The sequence below is a fragment of the Hippocampus bargibanti genome, linkage group LG16 (genome assembly GCF_051943395.1).
Source record: "Hippocampus bargibanti isolate YZ-2025 linkage group LG16, ASM5194339v1, whole genome shotgun sequence".
Taxonomy (NCBI): Eukaryota; Metazoa; Chordata; class Actinopteri; order Syngnathiformes; family Syngnathidae; genus Hippocampus; species Hippocampus bargibanti.
Genome location: NC_142749.1, coordinates 16791655 through 16807677, shown reverse-complemented (window position 1 = coordinate 16807677; position 16023 = coordinate 16791655). Strand labels below are relative to the sequence as shown.

General features: G+C 40.3%; 1 protein-coding gene across 3 annotated transcripts in view; it reads left to right on the top strand.

Annotated features, from left to right (window-relative positions):
- LOC148886757 (rho guanine nucleotide exchange factor TIAM1-like) overlaps window positions 1-14823 on the top strand; it is a 46382-nt gene extending 31559 nt beyond the window's left edge. For 2 of the 3 annotated variants that reach the window (XM_089016500.1, XM_089016498.1), the window contains 13 exons: window positions 275-487; window positions 864-970; window positions 6378-6602; window positions 6682-6750; window positions 6821-6946; window positions 7082-7190; window positions 7258-7437; window positions 8266-8481; window positions 8931-8989; window positions 9415-9526; window positions 9668-9755; window positions 10540-10715; window positions 11783-14823. In XM_089016500.1, coding sequence (XP_088872626.1) covers window positions 275-487; window positions 864-970; window positions 6378-6602; window positions 6682-6750; window positions 6821-6946; window positions 7082-7190; window positions 7258-7437; window positions 8266-8481; window positions 8931-8989; window positions 9415-9526; window positions 9668-9755; window positions 10540-10715; window positions 11783-12225 — 2123 coding nt within the window. In that variant the 3' untranslated portion in view covers window positions 12226-14823. The remainder of the gene's footprint in view (window positions 1-274; window positions 488-863; window positions 971-6377; window positions 6603-6681; window positions 6751-6820; window positions 6947-7081; window positions 7191-7257; window positions 7438-8265; window positions 8482-8930; window positions 8990-9414; window positions 9527-9667; window positions 9756-10539; window positions 10716-11782) is intronic. The other variant, XM_089016499.1, reaches the window with a different exon arrangement.
- Window positions 14824-16023: the final 1200 nt, after the last annotated feature.

Genomic DNA, 16023 nt, shown 5'->3' with positions numbered 1-16023 from the left:
ATAGATAGGAATAGTTAGCATTAGCATGTCGCTAACATGTAAAACGGCCTGTAGATGTGTTTGTGACATCTGAAAAAAAAAAGATTTAACCTGGTCTCCCGTGTGGTCATAGATAGGAATAGTTAGCATTAGCATGCAGCTAGCATGTAAAACGGCCTGTGGATGTGTAGGTGACATCATATGAAAAAAGATCTTTAGCCTGGTCTCCCATGTGGTCGTAGATAGGAGTAGTTAGCATTAGCATGCAGCTAACATGTAAAACGCCCATCTCAAGGTGTCCAAGCCGGCGACGAGATCCTACTGCTGAACGGCAAACCGGCCGCCGCGCTCCAGATGGATGACATGCGAGCGGCGTTCGCCTGCCAGGCCCTTACGCTGAGCGTGGGCGCCTTACCCCGCCTGGACCCCACCACCCTGTGCCCTCCGCCACCACCCCGCCGATCCGCTGCCGAGCCCATCGCCACTGACATCTTCTCCCAGAGTCAAGGTCAAGAAGCTTCTGTTTTGGTGTACAAGTAGCGTCTTGCATTTTTTTTGACCTTCTGAATACGGCTTCCAGATGGTCTCCTTTTTGAAGCGACGTGGCAGCTAATGCTAATTCGGTACCTGCCCTCTTCATTCGCACTCAAGGACACCAATTTATATTTATTTTATTATTTTTAATGGAATAATTAATGTGAAGGAAGCTTATAAATATTCATGGAGTGCTGCAAGGGCAGACAGGAGTAAAACGCTCCAGCTAAGGCAAAGGTGGTATCCGGTTAGATCACAAGTAGGAAATAAAGACCTTCACTGTCTGGACCATTTTTTATTTTTATTTATTTTTAAGAATACCACAATCATATTTTGTATGTCCTCCACAGAGGACATCCTGGATGACATCTCAGGCTTGACTGCAGATGACAGTATGGGCGAAGGGGTCCTGCAGAGTCCTGGTGACCCTCCTGAAGAGAAGATCTACGCGCAGAAGGTAATGAAGCTGACCCGAGCTTGCCTACTGTTGTGTAAAACCACACCTGGCGGTGACGTTAGCGTGAAAACCTGGTCCACGGGCTAGCTGTCAAGTTCTTTCGTTGGCGCTTCTCTGCCTTTGTCACTCTTACTGTGACACATAGAAAACGGTGACATTTGGACTCGTTTCAGCTTTGATAGTTCAAAGGCAGAGTGTAGACTGCAAGGTTAAAATTCCCATCAATCAGGCTCCACAAATAACCTGCACAAGCCATCTGTACACTTCATGCAAAAAGCAAACTCGGTAAAATTATCACAAGGTAAATAAAACGACTATTACTCTGTACAGTTTATTTCTGTAATCATAATACCATAGCACATTTATTATGCATAAAATAAGGTATATTTTGTGTAGTTTTAAGGTTTGGAAAACTTGAAAATAGAAAATTATGTTTTATGGGGACCTGGGAACGGATTATTCTCATTTTAATGGTTTCCTATGGGAATTGTTTTTTGGGATACACACGTTTCACCTTACACACTATCTGGGAACCAATTAAGTTCGTAAGCCAAGGTATGACTGTATACGTGTACTCAAGTTTGACCAACGAGGCACTCTACCAAGAAGTGGAGATGAATTTACAGGTTGTCTGCATCGCTAGCTAGCTAAAATTGGCATCCGTGGGTGTGCGTGATTTTAACGGACAGGTGTGAGACGGGCATATGATTTAGTAATCAAGCGCCTGTCGCCCCTCATCAGCATGTCGGCATTGTGATGATTGTCGCTCGCAGAATAACGGCGGTATACCTCTTTGTCGCCATGGTGACAGCGCTTGGCGGACATTTTGTGTGTGTGTGTGATTGTTGAAAGGTTACACATAAGAGAATGAAGCAAATACAGTATTGTGCTTATCTTAGTTTATTGGCATGCTAAATCTGTCTGTCAACAAAACACACCACATCCTTCCAAATAGCCCCGCCCCCCACCGCCCACCCTCACAATTTTCTCTCTCCGCCGTCCCCGCTTTTTGTCTCACCTCACCTCACCCGACGGCAAAGGCGGGGACCGTTTTTAATTATCCGACAGCGTCGTCGCTTCTTTGTGTCATTTAGCGCAGACAAACGAGTATCTGGGGGGCAACGGCGAACTTCATTATTTCAGACAAAAGCGTCACCGCCGCCGACAAATGGCGGGTAGCGGCGGAGGGGGGTGGGGTCACTTGGGGTAACAGCAATCATGGAGATGATGATCCAGCTGATTGCCGTCCTTCCCAATGGAGAAAAAAGTCAGTCTGCTTATTCATTTTTCTATTTTTTTTTTAAACCTGGAGGCTTTTGAAATGAAAAATTGCAATTCAAATATCAGATTAGGGGGCAGATTGACAGACATTTCTTGACGACATCCCTTTCTCAAAAATCATCTCTGTGCAATTCATGCCTGTTGGTTGTAATGTCGCAGTATGGCCACGAGAGAGCGCCGTTTCCACTTAATGAATTTTGCAGCACAATTATTAATCTTTCAATGAGGCTTGGCGAATAAACTGAATACATACTTGCATTTAAAATGATGGCTTTATTTATCCTCAAGTTATGTTTTGATCTAGATAGCCAGCTTTCAAATTATCTTAAAAATACCACAAATTCAGAAATAAAAGAAAAGTAGGTGTTCAAAATGTTGGTACAAACATGGTCTGTTATTTATTTTATTTGTATTTTAATTTTCCAATTCAAAAGGGCAAAAAAGCTGAAAAAAATATGAAATGTTCGAGACGTATTGATTTATGATTTTAAGTGTCCTGAAAATGGCCAAATAGTCTTTCGATTTTTTTTTTATTTGTATTTTTTTTCATGCTACACTCAAACAATACTACAATAAACAAATAAATAAATATGTATATAAATGAATGAATGAATGAATAAACATGAATAAATAAATAAAGTGATCTAGAAATAAATAAATATAGATGCTTACAAATAAACATAAAGAAATAAATATAAACAAATATAAATATATATATATATATATATATATATATATATATATATATATATATATATATATATATAAAGAAACAAAGATAAATTAAAAAAATACGTATAAATGAAATATAATATTAACAAATACATATAAATAAATATAAATAAATGAATACATAGAAATAAATAGATTTGAATAGAAATATAGCTATAACTAAATATAAACTAATATTAATAAATTAGTATAAATAAATATAAATATGCTCCTTTTCCTTTTGGCATTTCCCTTATAAATGTATATCTATATAAATACATAAATATCAATAAATATAAATACATCAATATAAATACATAAAATAAAATAAATAACCTCTTTGTAAAGGGAGATAATTTAAATTTGGCAAAATGGCAATATTTCAAAATAGCTTTGAATAATAATAATAATAATAATAATAATAATTAATAATACATTTTATTTCAAGCACAATTCAAAGCTCCCAAGGACACCACACAGCCACAGACAAGCATAGGTATTATAATAAATAAAATACAATCACAAATAGAATACAATAAATAAAATACAGATATAAATAGAAACAAAAGAAAGAGCTACACAGAAAATGTGATTTTTAAATCACCGTCAAGTTAACAAAAAATGCCAATTTAAATGTGATCCAAGTGCCCTTTTTGCAAAATCTCTTTGGTCAAGTGCACACTTGTTATGATCCAGCGTTGATACAATTTCATAGTCGTCGAGCCAAGACCTGGCACATGTTGTGCGAATCTAATCTGTGTTTATCCCACTTTTCGCTGGCGGGCGTGACGACGGCGACAGGTTGGCGCTCGCCTACCTCCGGCCCCTCCCTCTTCTCCGCATTGCTCGCACACACACGCGCATGCCGACGCATTCGCTCCATCGCCGCCGGCTCTTTTTACATGCTGTGAAAAGATGCGTTGGACCTGCTTAAGGCTTCAGGTAAACGACACCCGTCCAGACTCGTTCGTCGTCTCGGATGTGCTTACCTTCTTTTAGTCGACTGAATTGGCAGCGTTTTGGCGCAACGTCGCTTTTTTTTTTTTTTTCACGGCTGATCTCATTGCTGTCATGTTGTGACGATGACCCCGTATGCGTGTTTGCGCATTGGTCAGGTGGAATAAAAAGTGCATTACGTAACGTTGTGATTGCGTTTGTGTGTGAAGTTAAGAAGCAGGTGCGGTCTGTTGTAGACTTTGGAACAGAGAGAGAGACTTTCCTCAAAAGAAGATAGTCTAAGGTTTTTTTAAGATGAATTGAATGTTGAAGTAATCCTGAAACTCAATATTCTGTGGGTCCTGCAATTTTGAGTGAAAATGACAATAACCCTGGCACTGGAGTGGACACATTTTTGCACATTGTCCGGCAGTGAATGAGTTAAATGTATACCTGTATGTTTTTTTTTGTTTTTTTTTGCGAGATCGTCTTTGTTATTGCTGTCAGTAGCGCTTTCATAAGCAAGTGCGCATACGCGCTTCCTTCCTTTTCGTCCTCCCTTACTCCCCCCCCCTCCATTTTTTTTCTCAACTCGCGGCGTCGCTTTTGCTTCTTCTCATTTTGTTTTCCGCACCTCGCAGCAGGACAACTTTTCTCATCGATTTTTTGGACTTTTGGGTTGGTTTTGTCGACTAAACCCGCAAACGGATGCCCTCAACCGTGATACGAGCATGTCTGTCTTCAGGAGGTCCAAGAGGAGGACCAGGGTGGGCTCCAAGTGGGCGGTCAAGTTTGTCCGAGAGGTTTTACGCCTGGTGAGCTACAACACTGCGCCCGTGCTGACCGCTGCAGTTTGGTTTTGATTATTGCGCGGAATTGTTAGCATGCGGGCATGCGTCAGCATGTCGCTCATAAGGGGGCTTGTGGGGAGTCAAGCAGTTCTTTTGAGTTTTGGCGGTGGAAGTGGTGCGACGTTTCATTTTAGGGTGTCTTGCGCTCTGGTTTTGATCTTATTTCGGGGTGTCAACAATTTTAAAATGGCCGCTTCAGACATCGTTTTGTGTGTCTTTGACTCTGTTTTGTCTGTTGTATTGAGGCTAGGTATTAGCTATCTATTCGCTAGCTATTAGCTATCTATTCGCTAGCTATTAGCTTTCTATTCTATTAACTTCCGGGTTGAGTGAACGCTGGCGCATGTGGCTGCCGCAGCTCACTCACAGAAAAAAAACGTATCCTGTGACTGTAAAGTGACCTTGAGAGTTTTGAAAGGGGATTATAAATGAAATGTATTATTATTATTATTATTATTATTGTTGTTGGAAAAGATTTACACCTGCGCATCCAGATGCGGCCGAGTTTGAAGGGCACCGTGGAAAATGAGCTTTGTCGTTTCAGTGCCGTACCGACGAGGCGTGCGATGCGCTCCGACGGGTCCGTTCCTGCCCGCCTGTGCTGTTTTGTGTTTGTTTGTCATTCTTAATTGGATCTTCCTTAGTTACACAAAACAGTTTTAATGACTTAAGGGAAGCAGTCTGTGTAAGCTCCCAGTCATACAGGGGTGGTCCATTGATGAAAAGGTTTCTTCAGCCGTCATCTTTACTTCTTTGAAGGTGCTGGACGTTTCGCTTCTCATCCAAGAGGCTTCGTCAGCGAACAAAAATTTGCTGGTAGCTCTGGCTCTTGTATCAATTGTAGGAATTGATACAAGAGCCAAAGCAACAATAGATAAGGCGCCATGTTTTTTTCTTGTATTACCAATCATTAGCTATCGAGCTAGCTAGCTAGCTCTATTTGCTATCTATCTGGCTAGCTATCTAGCTCCCTCTCTTTTTGCTATCTAGCTGGCTAGCTATCAAATTAGCTAGCTAGCTCTCTATTTGCTATCTAGCTGGCTAGCTATCTATCTAGCTAGCTATTAGCTATTGAGCTAGCTCTCTATTTGCTATCTAGTTATTTCGCTATTGAGCTTGCTCGCTATCAGTCTATTTGCTGTCTAGTTGGCTTGCTATCTATCTAGCTATTAGCTATCAAACTAGCTAGCTAGCTCTCTATTTGCTATATAGTTGGCTATCTATCTAGCTAGCTATTAGCTATCAGGCGAGCTCTCTATTTTCTATCTAGCCATCAAGCTAGCTAGCTTGCTCTCTATTTGCTATCTAGTTGGCTGGCTATCTATCTAGCTATTAGCTATTGAGCTATCTTGCTAGCTCTCTATTTGCTATCTAGCTGGCTATCTATCTAGCTATTAGCTATCGAGCTACCTCACTATTATCTATCTAGCTGTCTAGCTATCGAGCTAGCTAGCTATCTCTCTCTTTGCTATCTAGTTGGCTAGGTATCTATCTCGGTATTAGCTATCAAACTAGCTAGCTTGCTCTCTATTTGCTATCCAGCTGTCTATCTTTTAGCTATCTATTAGCTTGTGAGCTAGCTTTCTATCTGTTGTCTATTATTCACTTCATTCTCTCCTCCCCTTTAGAACACGGAACAGACGTCCTCCTTCCACCACCGCAGCCGCCGCGACGCTCCCGAATGTCCAATGTCTTCATCGTCTTCCTCCTCGTCTTCGTCTTCCTCGTCGTCCCTCGCCCCCAGCCCGGTGTCGGCCCTTCCGCCGTCCTGCGCTCAACGTCAACTCTCGCACGCCGACAAGTTGCGCAAAGTCATCAGCGAGCTGGTGGACACGGAGAAGACTTACGTCAAAGTCAGTGGCGACCAATCCGATACCACCTCGTTGTCTCTTGTCGTTGCGCCGTCTGAGATCGTCCTCTTTCTCTCCGCAGGACCTACGTTGTCTCATCGACTGCTACCTAACGCCTCTGCAGAAGGAAAGTTTCCTCACGCAGGATGAGGTATGATCTTCTTACGAAGCGCCGCAGGATCAACGGATCCAAACCTGACGTCCGTCCTGGTCTGTCCTAGCTGGACATTCTGTTCGGCAACTTGGGCGAGATGGTGGACTTCCAGGTGGAGTTTCTGAAGACGCTTGAGGACGGAATCAGACTGGTGCCCAATCTGGATCGACTGGAGAAAGTGGAACAGTTCAAGGTGGTGATTCAAAACTGGAGATGGTTTAGATCTTGTCTTGGACTTGGTTTCAAGAGACCGCACACTGTTTGGGACCTTGTCTTCAGGATTAAAAGGTCCACATTCATCTGTCTTTTTTTGTTCTTTCCCTGGCAGAAAGTCCTCTTCTCCTTAGGTGGTTCGTTCCTTTACTACGCCGACCGCTTCAAGATCTACAGCGCCTTCTGCGCTAGCCATACCAAGGTCCCTAAGGTTCTCGCCAAAGGTCAGTGCGCCCTTTGCGTCCTCCCCAGTTTTGAACGTCAACCTGAAACTCGCATTGTCTCATCCAGCCAAAACGGACCCGGACTTCAAAGCGTTCCTGTCGGAGAGGAATCCCAAACAGCAGCACTCGTCCACGTTGGAGTCGTACCTCATTAAGCCCATCCAGAGGGTCCTCAAGTACCCTTTGCTCCTCAAGGAGCTCTTCTCCCTCACCGATCCCGACAGCGATGAGCACTACCATCTGGATGGTGAGATCCTTCACATACTACCCACAGAGTAGTGACTTTTAGGACAACATAAGCATTTAATTCAGCGTACCTTAGACTCTCTTCTTTCATCAGTAAAAAACAGTTAATTCCTAAGTTATATGGGTTTGGAGTTATCTGAGCTTGAAATGGGGGCAGTTGTCCAAAATACAATGCAACACATACATTTATATAGCGCTGTAACAAAAGCTTTAGCTGTAACAAAGCGCTAACATGGACAAAAGACAAATGCTGCCCCCTTGCGGAAGGGAAAAAACATTGTCAGAGGTCTGGCCAGCGCTTTATCGGCAAGAAGAACCATAACCCGAACAAAATCGGGAATGGCGCTCCATGTCACACTTTTCAATTCACGAATAAATTCGGAAAATGGCAGTGAATGAGTTAAACACAGCTAACACTAGCTCGAATCCGATTAGCTTGAAGCTAAATGCTAATGACTATATCCTGACTTTTTTATTTTTTAATTTTTATTGATTTTTTTTTTTTTATGACCATCTCAAACTTGACCGCTATTCATCGAAAGCTTATTTTGACGAACCAAAAGGCGATTAACCGGAACAAACAATAAATGCTAATACCGTAGCCTGAAGGATAGTAGCCCGATGCTAAATGCTAACACAAACCCAAATGCTACTAAACATCCTTAAATGCTAGGAACATATATCAACGTCATGGATTTGGTACTAACCTGATAAACATACCCGAAACACCGCTAATGCTAACCAGAATGCTAGTTAGCCACTTTCACACTTCAAGCGAGTGGTACGTGACTTAATTGTCCCCCCCAAATTTTTCGTTTCTTTTCATCAGTGGCCATGAAGGCGATGAACAAGGTGGCGAGTCACATCAACGAGATGCAGAAGCTTCACGAGGAATTTGGCGCCGTTTTCGATCAGCTGATCAGCGAACAGAAGGAAGTCGGCGACCTATCCATGGGGGATCTTCTCATGCACTCCACCGTGGTCTGGATCAACCATCCGGCCTCGTTGGGGAAGAGCAAGAAAGACCCTGAATTGGCCGCCTTTGGTAAGCGTTTACTAAATATTGCTGCAAAACTGCTTTGATTGACTTTGACGGGCTTCCATTTTGATCAAAGTGGAGTACCACAAGGCGCCATTCTAGGTCCACTCCCCAAACTGTATTTTAATCACCAAAAATAAATTTGCAGTGCGTCATCATCCTTCGCCAAAATTAATGTTTCCAGAAATATGCAATGTTGAGTGCAATTAACTCATTCGCTGCCAGACAATGTGCCAGGGTTTTTGTCATTGTCACTCGAATCCCAAGACCCACAGAATATTGAGTTATAGGACTAGATATTAGATAACTAATAGATAGCAAGCTAGCTAGTTAGATAGCTAATAAATAGCAAATAGATAGCTAGCTAGTTAGCCAGCTACAAAGCCAGCTAGGTAGCTTTGTTACGTGACGTGACGCCATTTTGTTTTTAAGATTATTATTTTTTGTCTCTTTAGTGTTCAAAACCGCCGTGGTGTTTGTCTACAAAGAATCATCCAAGCACCGGAAGAAAATGGTGAGGATGCTTTAGTTCATTTTCCTTTCAAAATAAATTTATTATTATTATTATTATTATTACTATTATTATTACTATTGCTAGTATTGATAGTCTTATTATTATTACTGCTGTTACCATTATTACTACCATTACTACCATTATTACTATTATTACTATATTACTATTGCTACTATTGCCAGTATTGCTACGATTGCTACTATATTATTATTATTATTATTATTATTATTATTATTATTACTACTACTGTCAACATTATTATTACTATTACTACTGTTTCCATTATTACTATTACTACCATTACTACCATTATTACTATTTACTATATTACAATTACGACTATTGCTACTATTGCTACTATTGTTACGATCACTATTATTATTATTATTATTATTATTATTATACACGTTGACCCCCTTTTTCAGAGCACTTCTCACCGAGCATCCATGAACGACGATCGCGATCACTTCCGCTTCCGTCACATGATCGCCACCCATTCGCTGCAAGTCCGCGCCCTCCCAAGTACGCCGGCGCCAGGTTACATCATCAAACATCCGATTATATTACCTGCTAATTTCCCAACAATTAACGGGAATATCGATAAACACATTTAATAAGTAAGATATATCTTTTTTTTTGTAAGTTAGCAGTTGACATATCTCTTTTGTGTACGTGTAGACTCTGAAGCTACGGCCGTGTGCGAAATAGTTCACACCAGATCAGAATCAGAAGGGCGACCCGAGAGAACGTTCCAATTGTGCTGCAGGTTTGTTACTTTTGGTGTTGTTGTTGTTGTGTTCTAGTTTTGTTAAGAAAGTTCTTAAATGTTATTCATAGAAAAAAAAAAGTGTCCACTACATTGCCAGGGTTTTTGTCATTGTCACTCAAATTCCAGGACCCACAGAGTTATTGAGTTTTAGGACTACATAAACATCCAATGCAGCGTAAGAAACCTTGGACTCTCTTCTTTCATCAGAAGAAAAGAGTTAATTCCTAAGTTACATGGGTGTGGAGTTATCTGAGCTTGAAATGGGGGCAGGTGTACATGTTGATTTATATAATAATACAGTGATACCTCAGCTCACGAATTTAATTGGTTCCCAGAAAGTGTGTGTAGGGCAAAAAGTTCCTCTTCCGAACATTTATTTCCCATAAGAAACCATTCAAATGAGAATAATCCGTTCCCAGGTCCCCATGAAACATAATTTTCTCTTGAATAAGCCTTAAAACTACACAAAATATACCTTATTTTATGTATAATAAATGTGCTATTGTATTGTAATTAAATAAATAAACCACAAAAGTGGCTGCCTTTATAGCAGCTCCTGTATTTTGTTTTTTAACTTCTTCGTTTCCTCTTACTTTCATCACTGCGATGCTGTGAAATGTAAATTTCTCCACTGCGAAAATGAATGATTATTTTCAACTCCCGAATAAATTTGCGAATGGAAATGAGTGAGTTAAAAATGTATTTATGTTGTAATGTCAATTTCATGTCGAAACACCTACTGAGCGAACATCCGCCCTCCTGTCTTCCATTTTGCGTCCAGTTCTGCGGAGAGTAAAAAGGATCTTCTGAAGGCGGTTCACTCCATCCTCAGGGAGAAGCAGCGGAGGCAACTGCTCAAGACTGAATCGCTTCCCCTCAGCCAGCAATACATCCCCTTCGGGGGTAAGCGGCTCGGCGCCCTCAAGGGGGCAAACAGGCCAGGCGTCAACAGAGCAGGTGATCCACCAACACTGTGCAGAAAAATAATACAAACGTCACGCAGGGAAGCCGGGAGCCAGAATCGAACCCGAGGACCTCTGCACTGCAAGGCAGGCGTACTAACCAGTTGTCCACTGTGCTGCTCCGGTCAGATAATCTCAAAATCAAAAGTCCTTTGTTCACCAAAAATTTAAAATGGAGAAGTTATTTTTTCAACCTATCAACAGAACAAAAAAATACACTTTCAAAATAAAAGGAGTGTGTAAGCCACTCATTCAAAATCTAATTTAAATCCATTACTGTACTTAAAAAGCCTGTTAAGCCTACCAAAATACGAGTAAATAAAATAGTCTCCCTAGCTAGATAGCTAATAGATAGCTAGTATCTATTTGCTTAGCTAGTGTATGTAGCTATCTGTCTAACTAGCTATTAGCGATGTCCTTGAGAGTTTTAAAAGGTGATTATAAATACAATGTATTAGTATTATTATTAGCTATCTTTTGTTAGCTAGATAGCTTTCTGTCTATTTGTGTTACTTCCGGGTTGAATGAACACTGGCGCGTGTGGCTGCCGCTGCTCACCCACAGAAAAACGTGACTGTAAAGTGACCTTGAGAATTTTGAAAGCTGCTTATAAATGAAATTTATTATTATTATTATTATTAAAAATAAAAAAAAATAAAAACACACACAAAAAACTTTCTGTTTCAAGTTGGCAGCAATGGATGAAAAACAGGAAGTAGGAATCTATCAAAATAAAGCAACATTTTTACATGAAAATAGAAAAATAAAAATCTGTTATTTATCAAAAAAAAATCATAATCTACTGACTCCTTTCCATCCATTAGCAATAGATCGGAAACAGGATGTAGCAAAGTCAAAATGCAACCGAACAAGTTACCAAAATAAAACATAATATATCAAAATAAAGCAACAATTTTACATGAAAATAGGGAAATTATAAATCTGTTATTCTCTGCATTTGTTGGCAATGGATTAGAAAGAGGAAGTAGCAAAGTAAAAATACAACCAACCAATTTCCCAAAATAAAACATCTTCATAACCTTTCTCTCTTCTTGTATTCAGCTTCGGCTCCACCTCGCTCGCTAGCTCGCAGGAAGTTGTTACGAAACCGCTTCACCATCGACACAGACCTGGTCTTGGACACCGATCCGGTTTTCAACAATAACAACCACCAGCGGGACTCGGACTCGCAACCCGCCGCCCCGCCGGCGCCAACCCGCGACGCGACGGTGCCCTCTGACCTTTGGTTGGAGCAGCAGTTCGACTTACAACCGTACGAGGACGACCCCAAGGTGAAGGAGACGGACATTTTGAGCGACGACGACGAGTACTGCAAATCGCGGCGAGGCGCCGTACGGCCTACGCAGACCGCCGAACTGGACGCCAAGATGGACGCCATGGAGATCTGCGGCGTGCTGAAAGCGTGCGCGGCGCAGCGGGGACCCGAACGTGACGCCGTGTGGGTCCGCAGGGACGACTTCGGCTGCAACAGCGACGTCTTCTGATCACGACTGAGTGGACGCGCCGGCCTTTTTATTAGGTACCTCCGCGTCCATGCGTGCGTGCGATTGATATCTTTTCCCCTCTGTGAGGAACACCGATGACCCCGTTATTTATATCATTTTCTTCCAATATGTTCCCCATAAATCGATATTCTGATTAATATTGTTCGGAGCAAAAAACAAAAAAAACACTTGTTTTTCCCTGCTATTCAGACGGCGGCCATTTTGTCTTGTTCAGCCGCTCACTGTTGACGGAAAAAATGACATTACGGCGCTTCAGGGATTTCCTTGCTAGCGTCACATGACCAAATGCAGAAAACAGATAATAATAATTAATAATTAATAATAATAATAATAATAATACACTTTACAGACAAGTTTTTCTGTGGGTGAGCAGCGGCAGCATTATTATTAGCTATCTTCTGTTAGGTAGTTCGCTAGCTTTCTATCTATTTGTGTTACTTCCGGGTTGAGTGAACGCTGGCGCGTGTGGCAGATGACCCGTAACGGTTGAGCCCTGAGCCGCTTCGTTGTCATTTTTAATTTTTAGGCAACACAAATGAAATGTATTATTATTATTATTATTATTGTTAGAATTATTATCCGGCTATCTCGCTAGCTAGCTATTTGCTATCTTTTTGCTATCTAGTTCCCTGGCCGGCTATCTAGCTGACTATTAGGTATATGGTTATCTAGCTGGCTAGCTCGCAATCTAGCTGGGTATCTGTTGGCTATCGATTGGCTGGCTAGCTAGCTTTCTATCTATTTGAGTTACTTCCGGGTTGAGTGAACACTGGCGCGTGTGGCTGCCGCTGCTCACCCACAGAAAAAACTGATCCTGTGACTGTAAAGTGACCTTGAGAGTTTTGAAAGGCGCTTAAAAATGAAATGGATTATTATTATTAACACAATATCAAACAAAATGGCCGCCTTCCCAAAATGGAGAAAAATAGGTTCCGTTTGCCGCTCATACAATTTGAATCAGAATCACGTGTTCTCGTGGGTTTACGTTGGACATATTCCTGTCAAGAAATTTCACTTAATTATTTTTCCAATTCCCAATACTCCAGGTAAGAACTTTATTTTGAAGGTCAGCTCCAAAATCCACCATTTCCCAGCAAGAACCCGATCGATTTTTTTCCACGCAGTAAAAAATAGCAAAAGTGTGTTTTTTTAACACTTAAACCAGCAATACAAAGTAGCTACGATCCAAATTCAGAACTCCCAGGGTATCAGCAAAAATTCTGCTAGTGTTTTCATACAACAAAATAAACATATTTTTAGGGCCCTAAAATCGAATTTTTACAAAAAAAAAAACAAAACGACTCTATTTTTCTGCCATATTTTGTTCTATTCACTTTTCCCTTGCAGTGAGTGGTCAGGATGTTTGTATTTATAAGACCTCGAATGCTCACTTTTCATACCATGTTTCTTAAAAAAAAACAAAAAAATTGCCTTTTTCAGCACTCGTTTTTACAAGCGTCCGTTGCAAGATGTTAGCGCACCTTTACGCGCCGCGGGACGTTCAGTTGAAATCAATTTGCTGATATTAAACTGATTGATATGTTTTGGAATAAAAATAAAAGTGGAAATTTAGAGATAATGGCTGCTGAAACAGCCGCCGAATATCCAAATGAAACTGCTTTGTGAACAAAAAAACTGCTGTTCACAGCCGACACCAACAGGAAGGAACCAACTTTACAAAATAAAAGTAGTGACAGCATCATGTTGGTGACGTATGATCCAAATCAGTAATTTCTCGAGAAATGTAGCCAATTCCGATGTAAAATATCAGGCTAACACACAGGCTAACCAAATAAAAGCAATCGCGCAGCAGTATTTTGTTATCAAAAACTTTCCATCTTGATTCTTTTTGAGCCAAAGCCAAAGGAATGAAAGCACGGTGACACGCTTCTAAAAAAAAAAAAAAAATCACCAATAAAAAGAGATCAAGTTGATACCTGCCGTAATAAAAACCCAACCGCACCGAACCAATCGGAATATTCAGCTCAAGTTTTGTTGAACTAGAATTTTTCGAGCGTCACGAAGCAACAATTTGACAGAAAAACATGACACCCGCCAAAATCAAAGTTAAAAATACGCCCCCAAAAAAACATGTAGCAAAGCTACCAAAATCCAAGCCACCATGCTAATTTAGACACTTGCGCGTTAGCCTAGCCACATTTTGTTACTTAAATCCCTCCCACTTGTGTTCAATATAAACTAAAACGTAACACGTCATTTGAGGCCACGCCCACCCCCAAACCTCAACTCGGTTTTGATTGACTTTCAAGTCAATCCGTGCAGTGTCACCTCCTTTCCACCGGGCGTCGCTGTTTCACTGCTTGTCGTTTGCACTCCACCACAAAATGGCACGACAGTCGCTAACAATGAGCCGCTTTTGCTTGTAAGGGGTTATTTGATTTGATTTTTAGTTTATTTTGTACAAATATTTGTGATGCAGTTGAACTTTGGGGGATTGTGAGGCACAATCACGTGTGTCCCCTTTCGTCTCATCTTTGTACTTTTTGCTACACGGCACGTGGAGTATTATCCTTTGTATGACGGTAACTGCAATAAACTTTATACATTTACACTTTTCTTTTTGTGTGCAAGTCCATTGTATTCTCGCCATATCTTGACATGTATTTTTTTGTGTCGGTATACGGTAGAGATGATTATATTTTTATTTTAAACCTTAATACAAGTTTAAAAACATAATTTTCATTGGGCAGTTTTCGCGTTTATGATTTATTAAAACCGAGTTAGCCATTTTAAAGCTATTTTATGAATTCATTGGGGTTTTCATTTATTTTTAAAAAGTAATTCAGATTTCAAAAAAAATTGACATATTTATATGAATACACGTATTGTTCGATACATACCTGTCAGCCTGCGAGACACTGACCTGACTAACGGCTCCATTTTTACTTACTGGGAAAAAAACGTGTGTAATATTTCATTGCGCAATTTTATAAACAAAATTACACATGTAAACATGAATACTTTTAACAATTGACAACGTATTTAGCAATAATCAAGTATGTTTGTTGTAGAACATTGTGGCTTTTTTGACGTGGACAAATTGTGAAAAGAAAGAATTGGAATTTGTGTTCTTACGATATATAATGTTTATTAAAAATATTAATGATATTACGGCGGGGAAAAAAACATGGTAAAATGTTTAGCTGATTTCAAAATACAATTCCACTTGATCGGAATTTATCTTCTCAAAACTTTAGTTCCTTCTTGAGACTTTCCGCACGGACTTATTTTCTTGGTGGTCCTCTTGGCTTTTTATAAATAGCGAAATTTGTTATTAAGATGACTGCTACTATTTAATGAAAACGGAATCGAAAATATCTCCAAATTATATTTAACCATTTTGGCGTTTCTATTACAAACTTTCTTGTATGCGTACACATCTAAAAAATCTGCAAAAATCGTACAGAATACGGCAAAATGCGGCTGGTTGACAGCTATGCTAACATGATATCTAAAATCATAGATTTTAGAGACATCTGCATTTTTCCCCATTGCTCTGTAACGGTATGTGTGAGAGTGATCCAGTTGTGTTTATAAAAAGATAATCTGACATCTGGCATGTAACCTGAAGATTTATTCTAGCGCATTTGCTTAATCCCAAACATCCACTAGCAGGCAAACCGCACAAATTGCGATCACGGGATATTACCTTAGCACTTGCTATCCTCGGTGAAAAGACAAATGTCGTGTAATAATTTGATGATATATTGATTTTAATTGATCATTTAAGGTCCGAAATGTGTCTGTTTGGTGTTG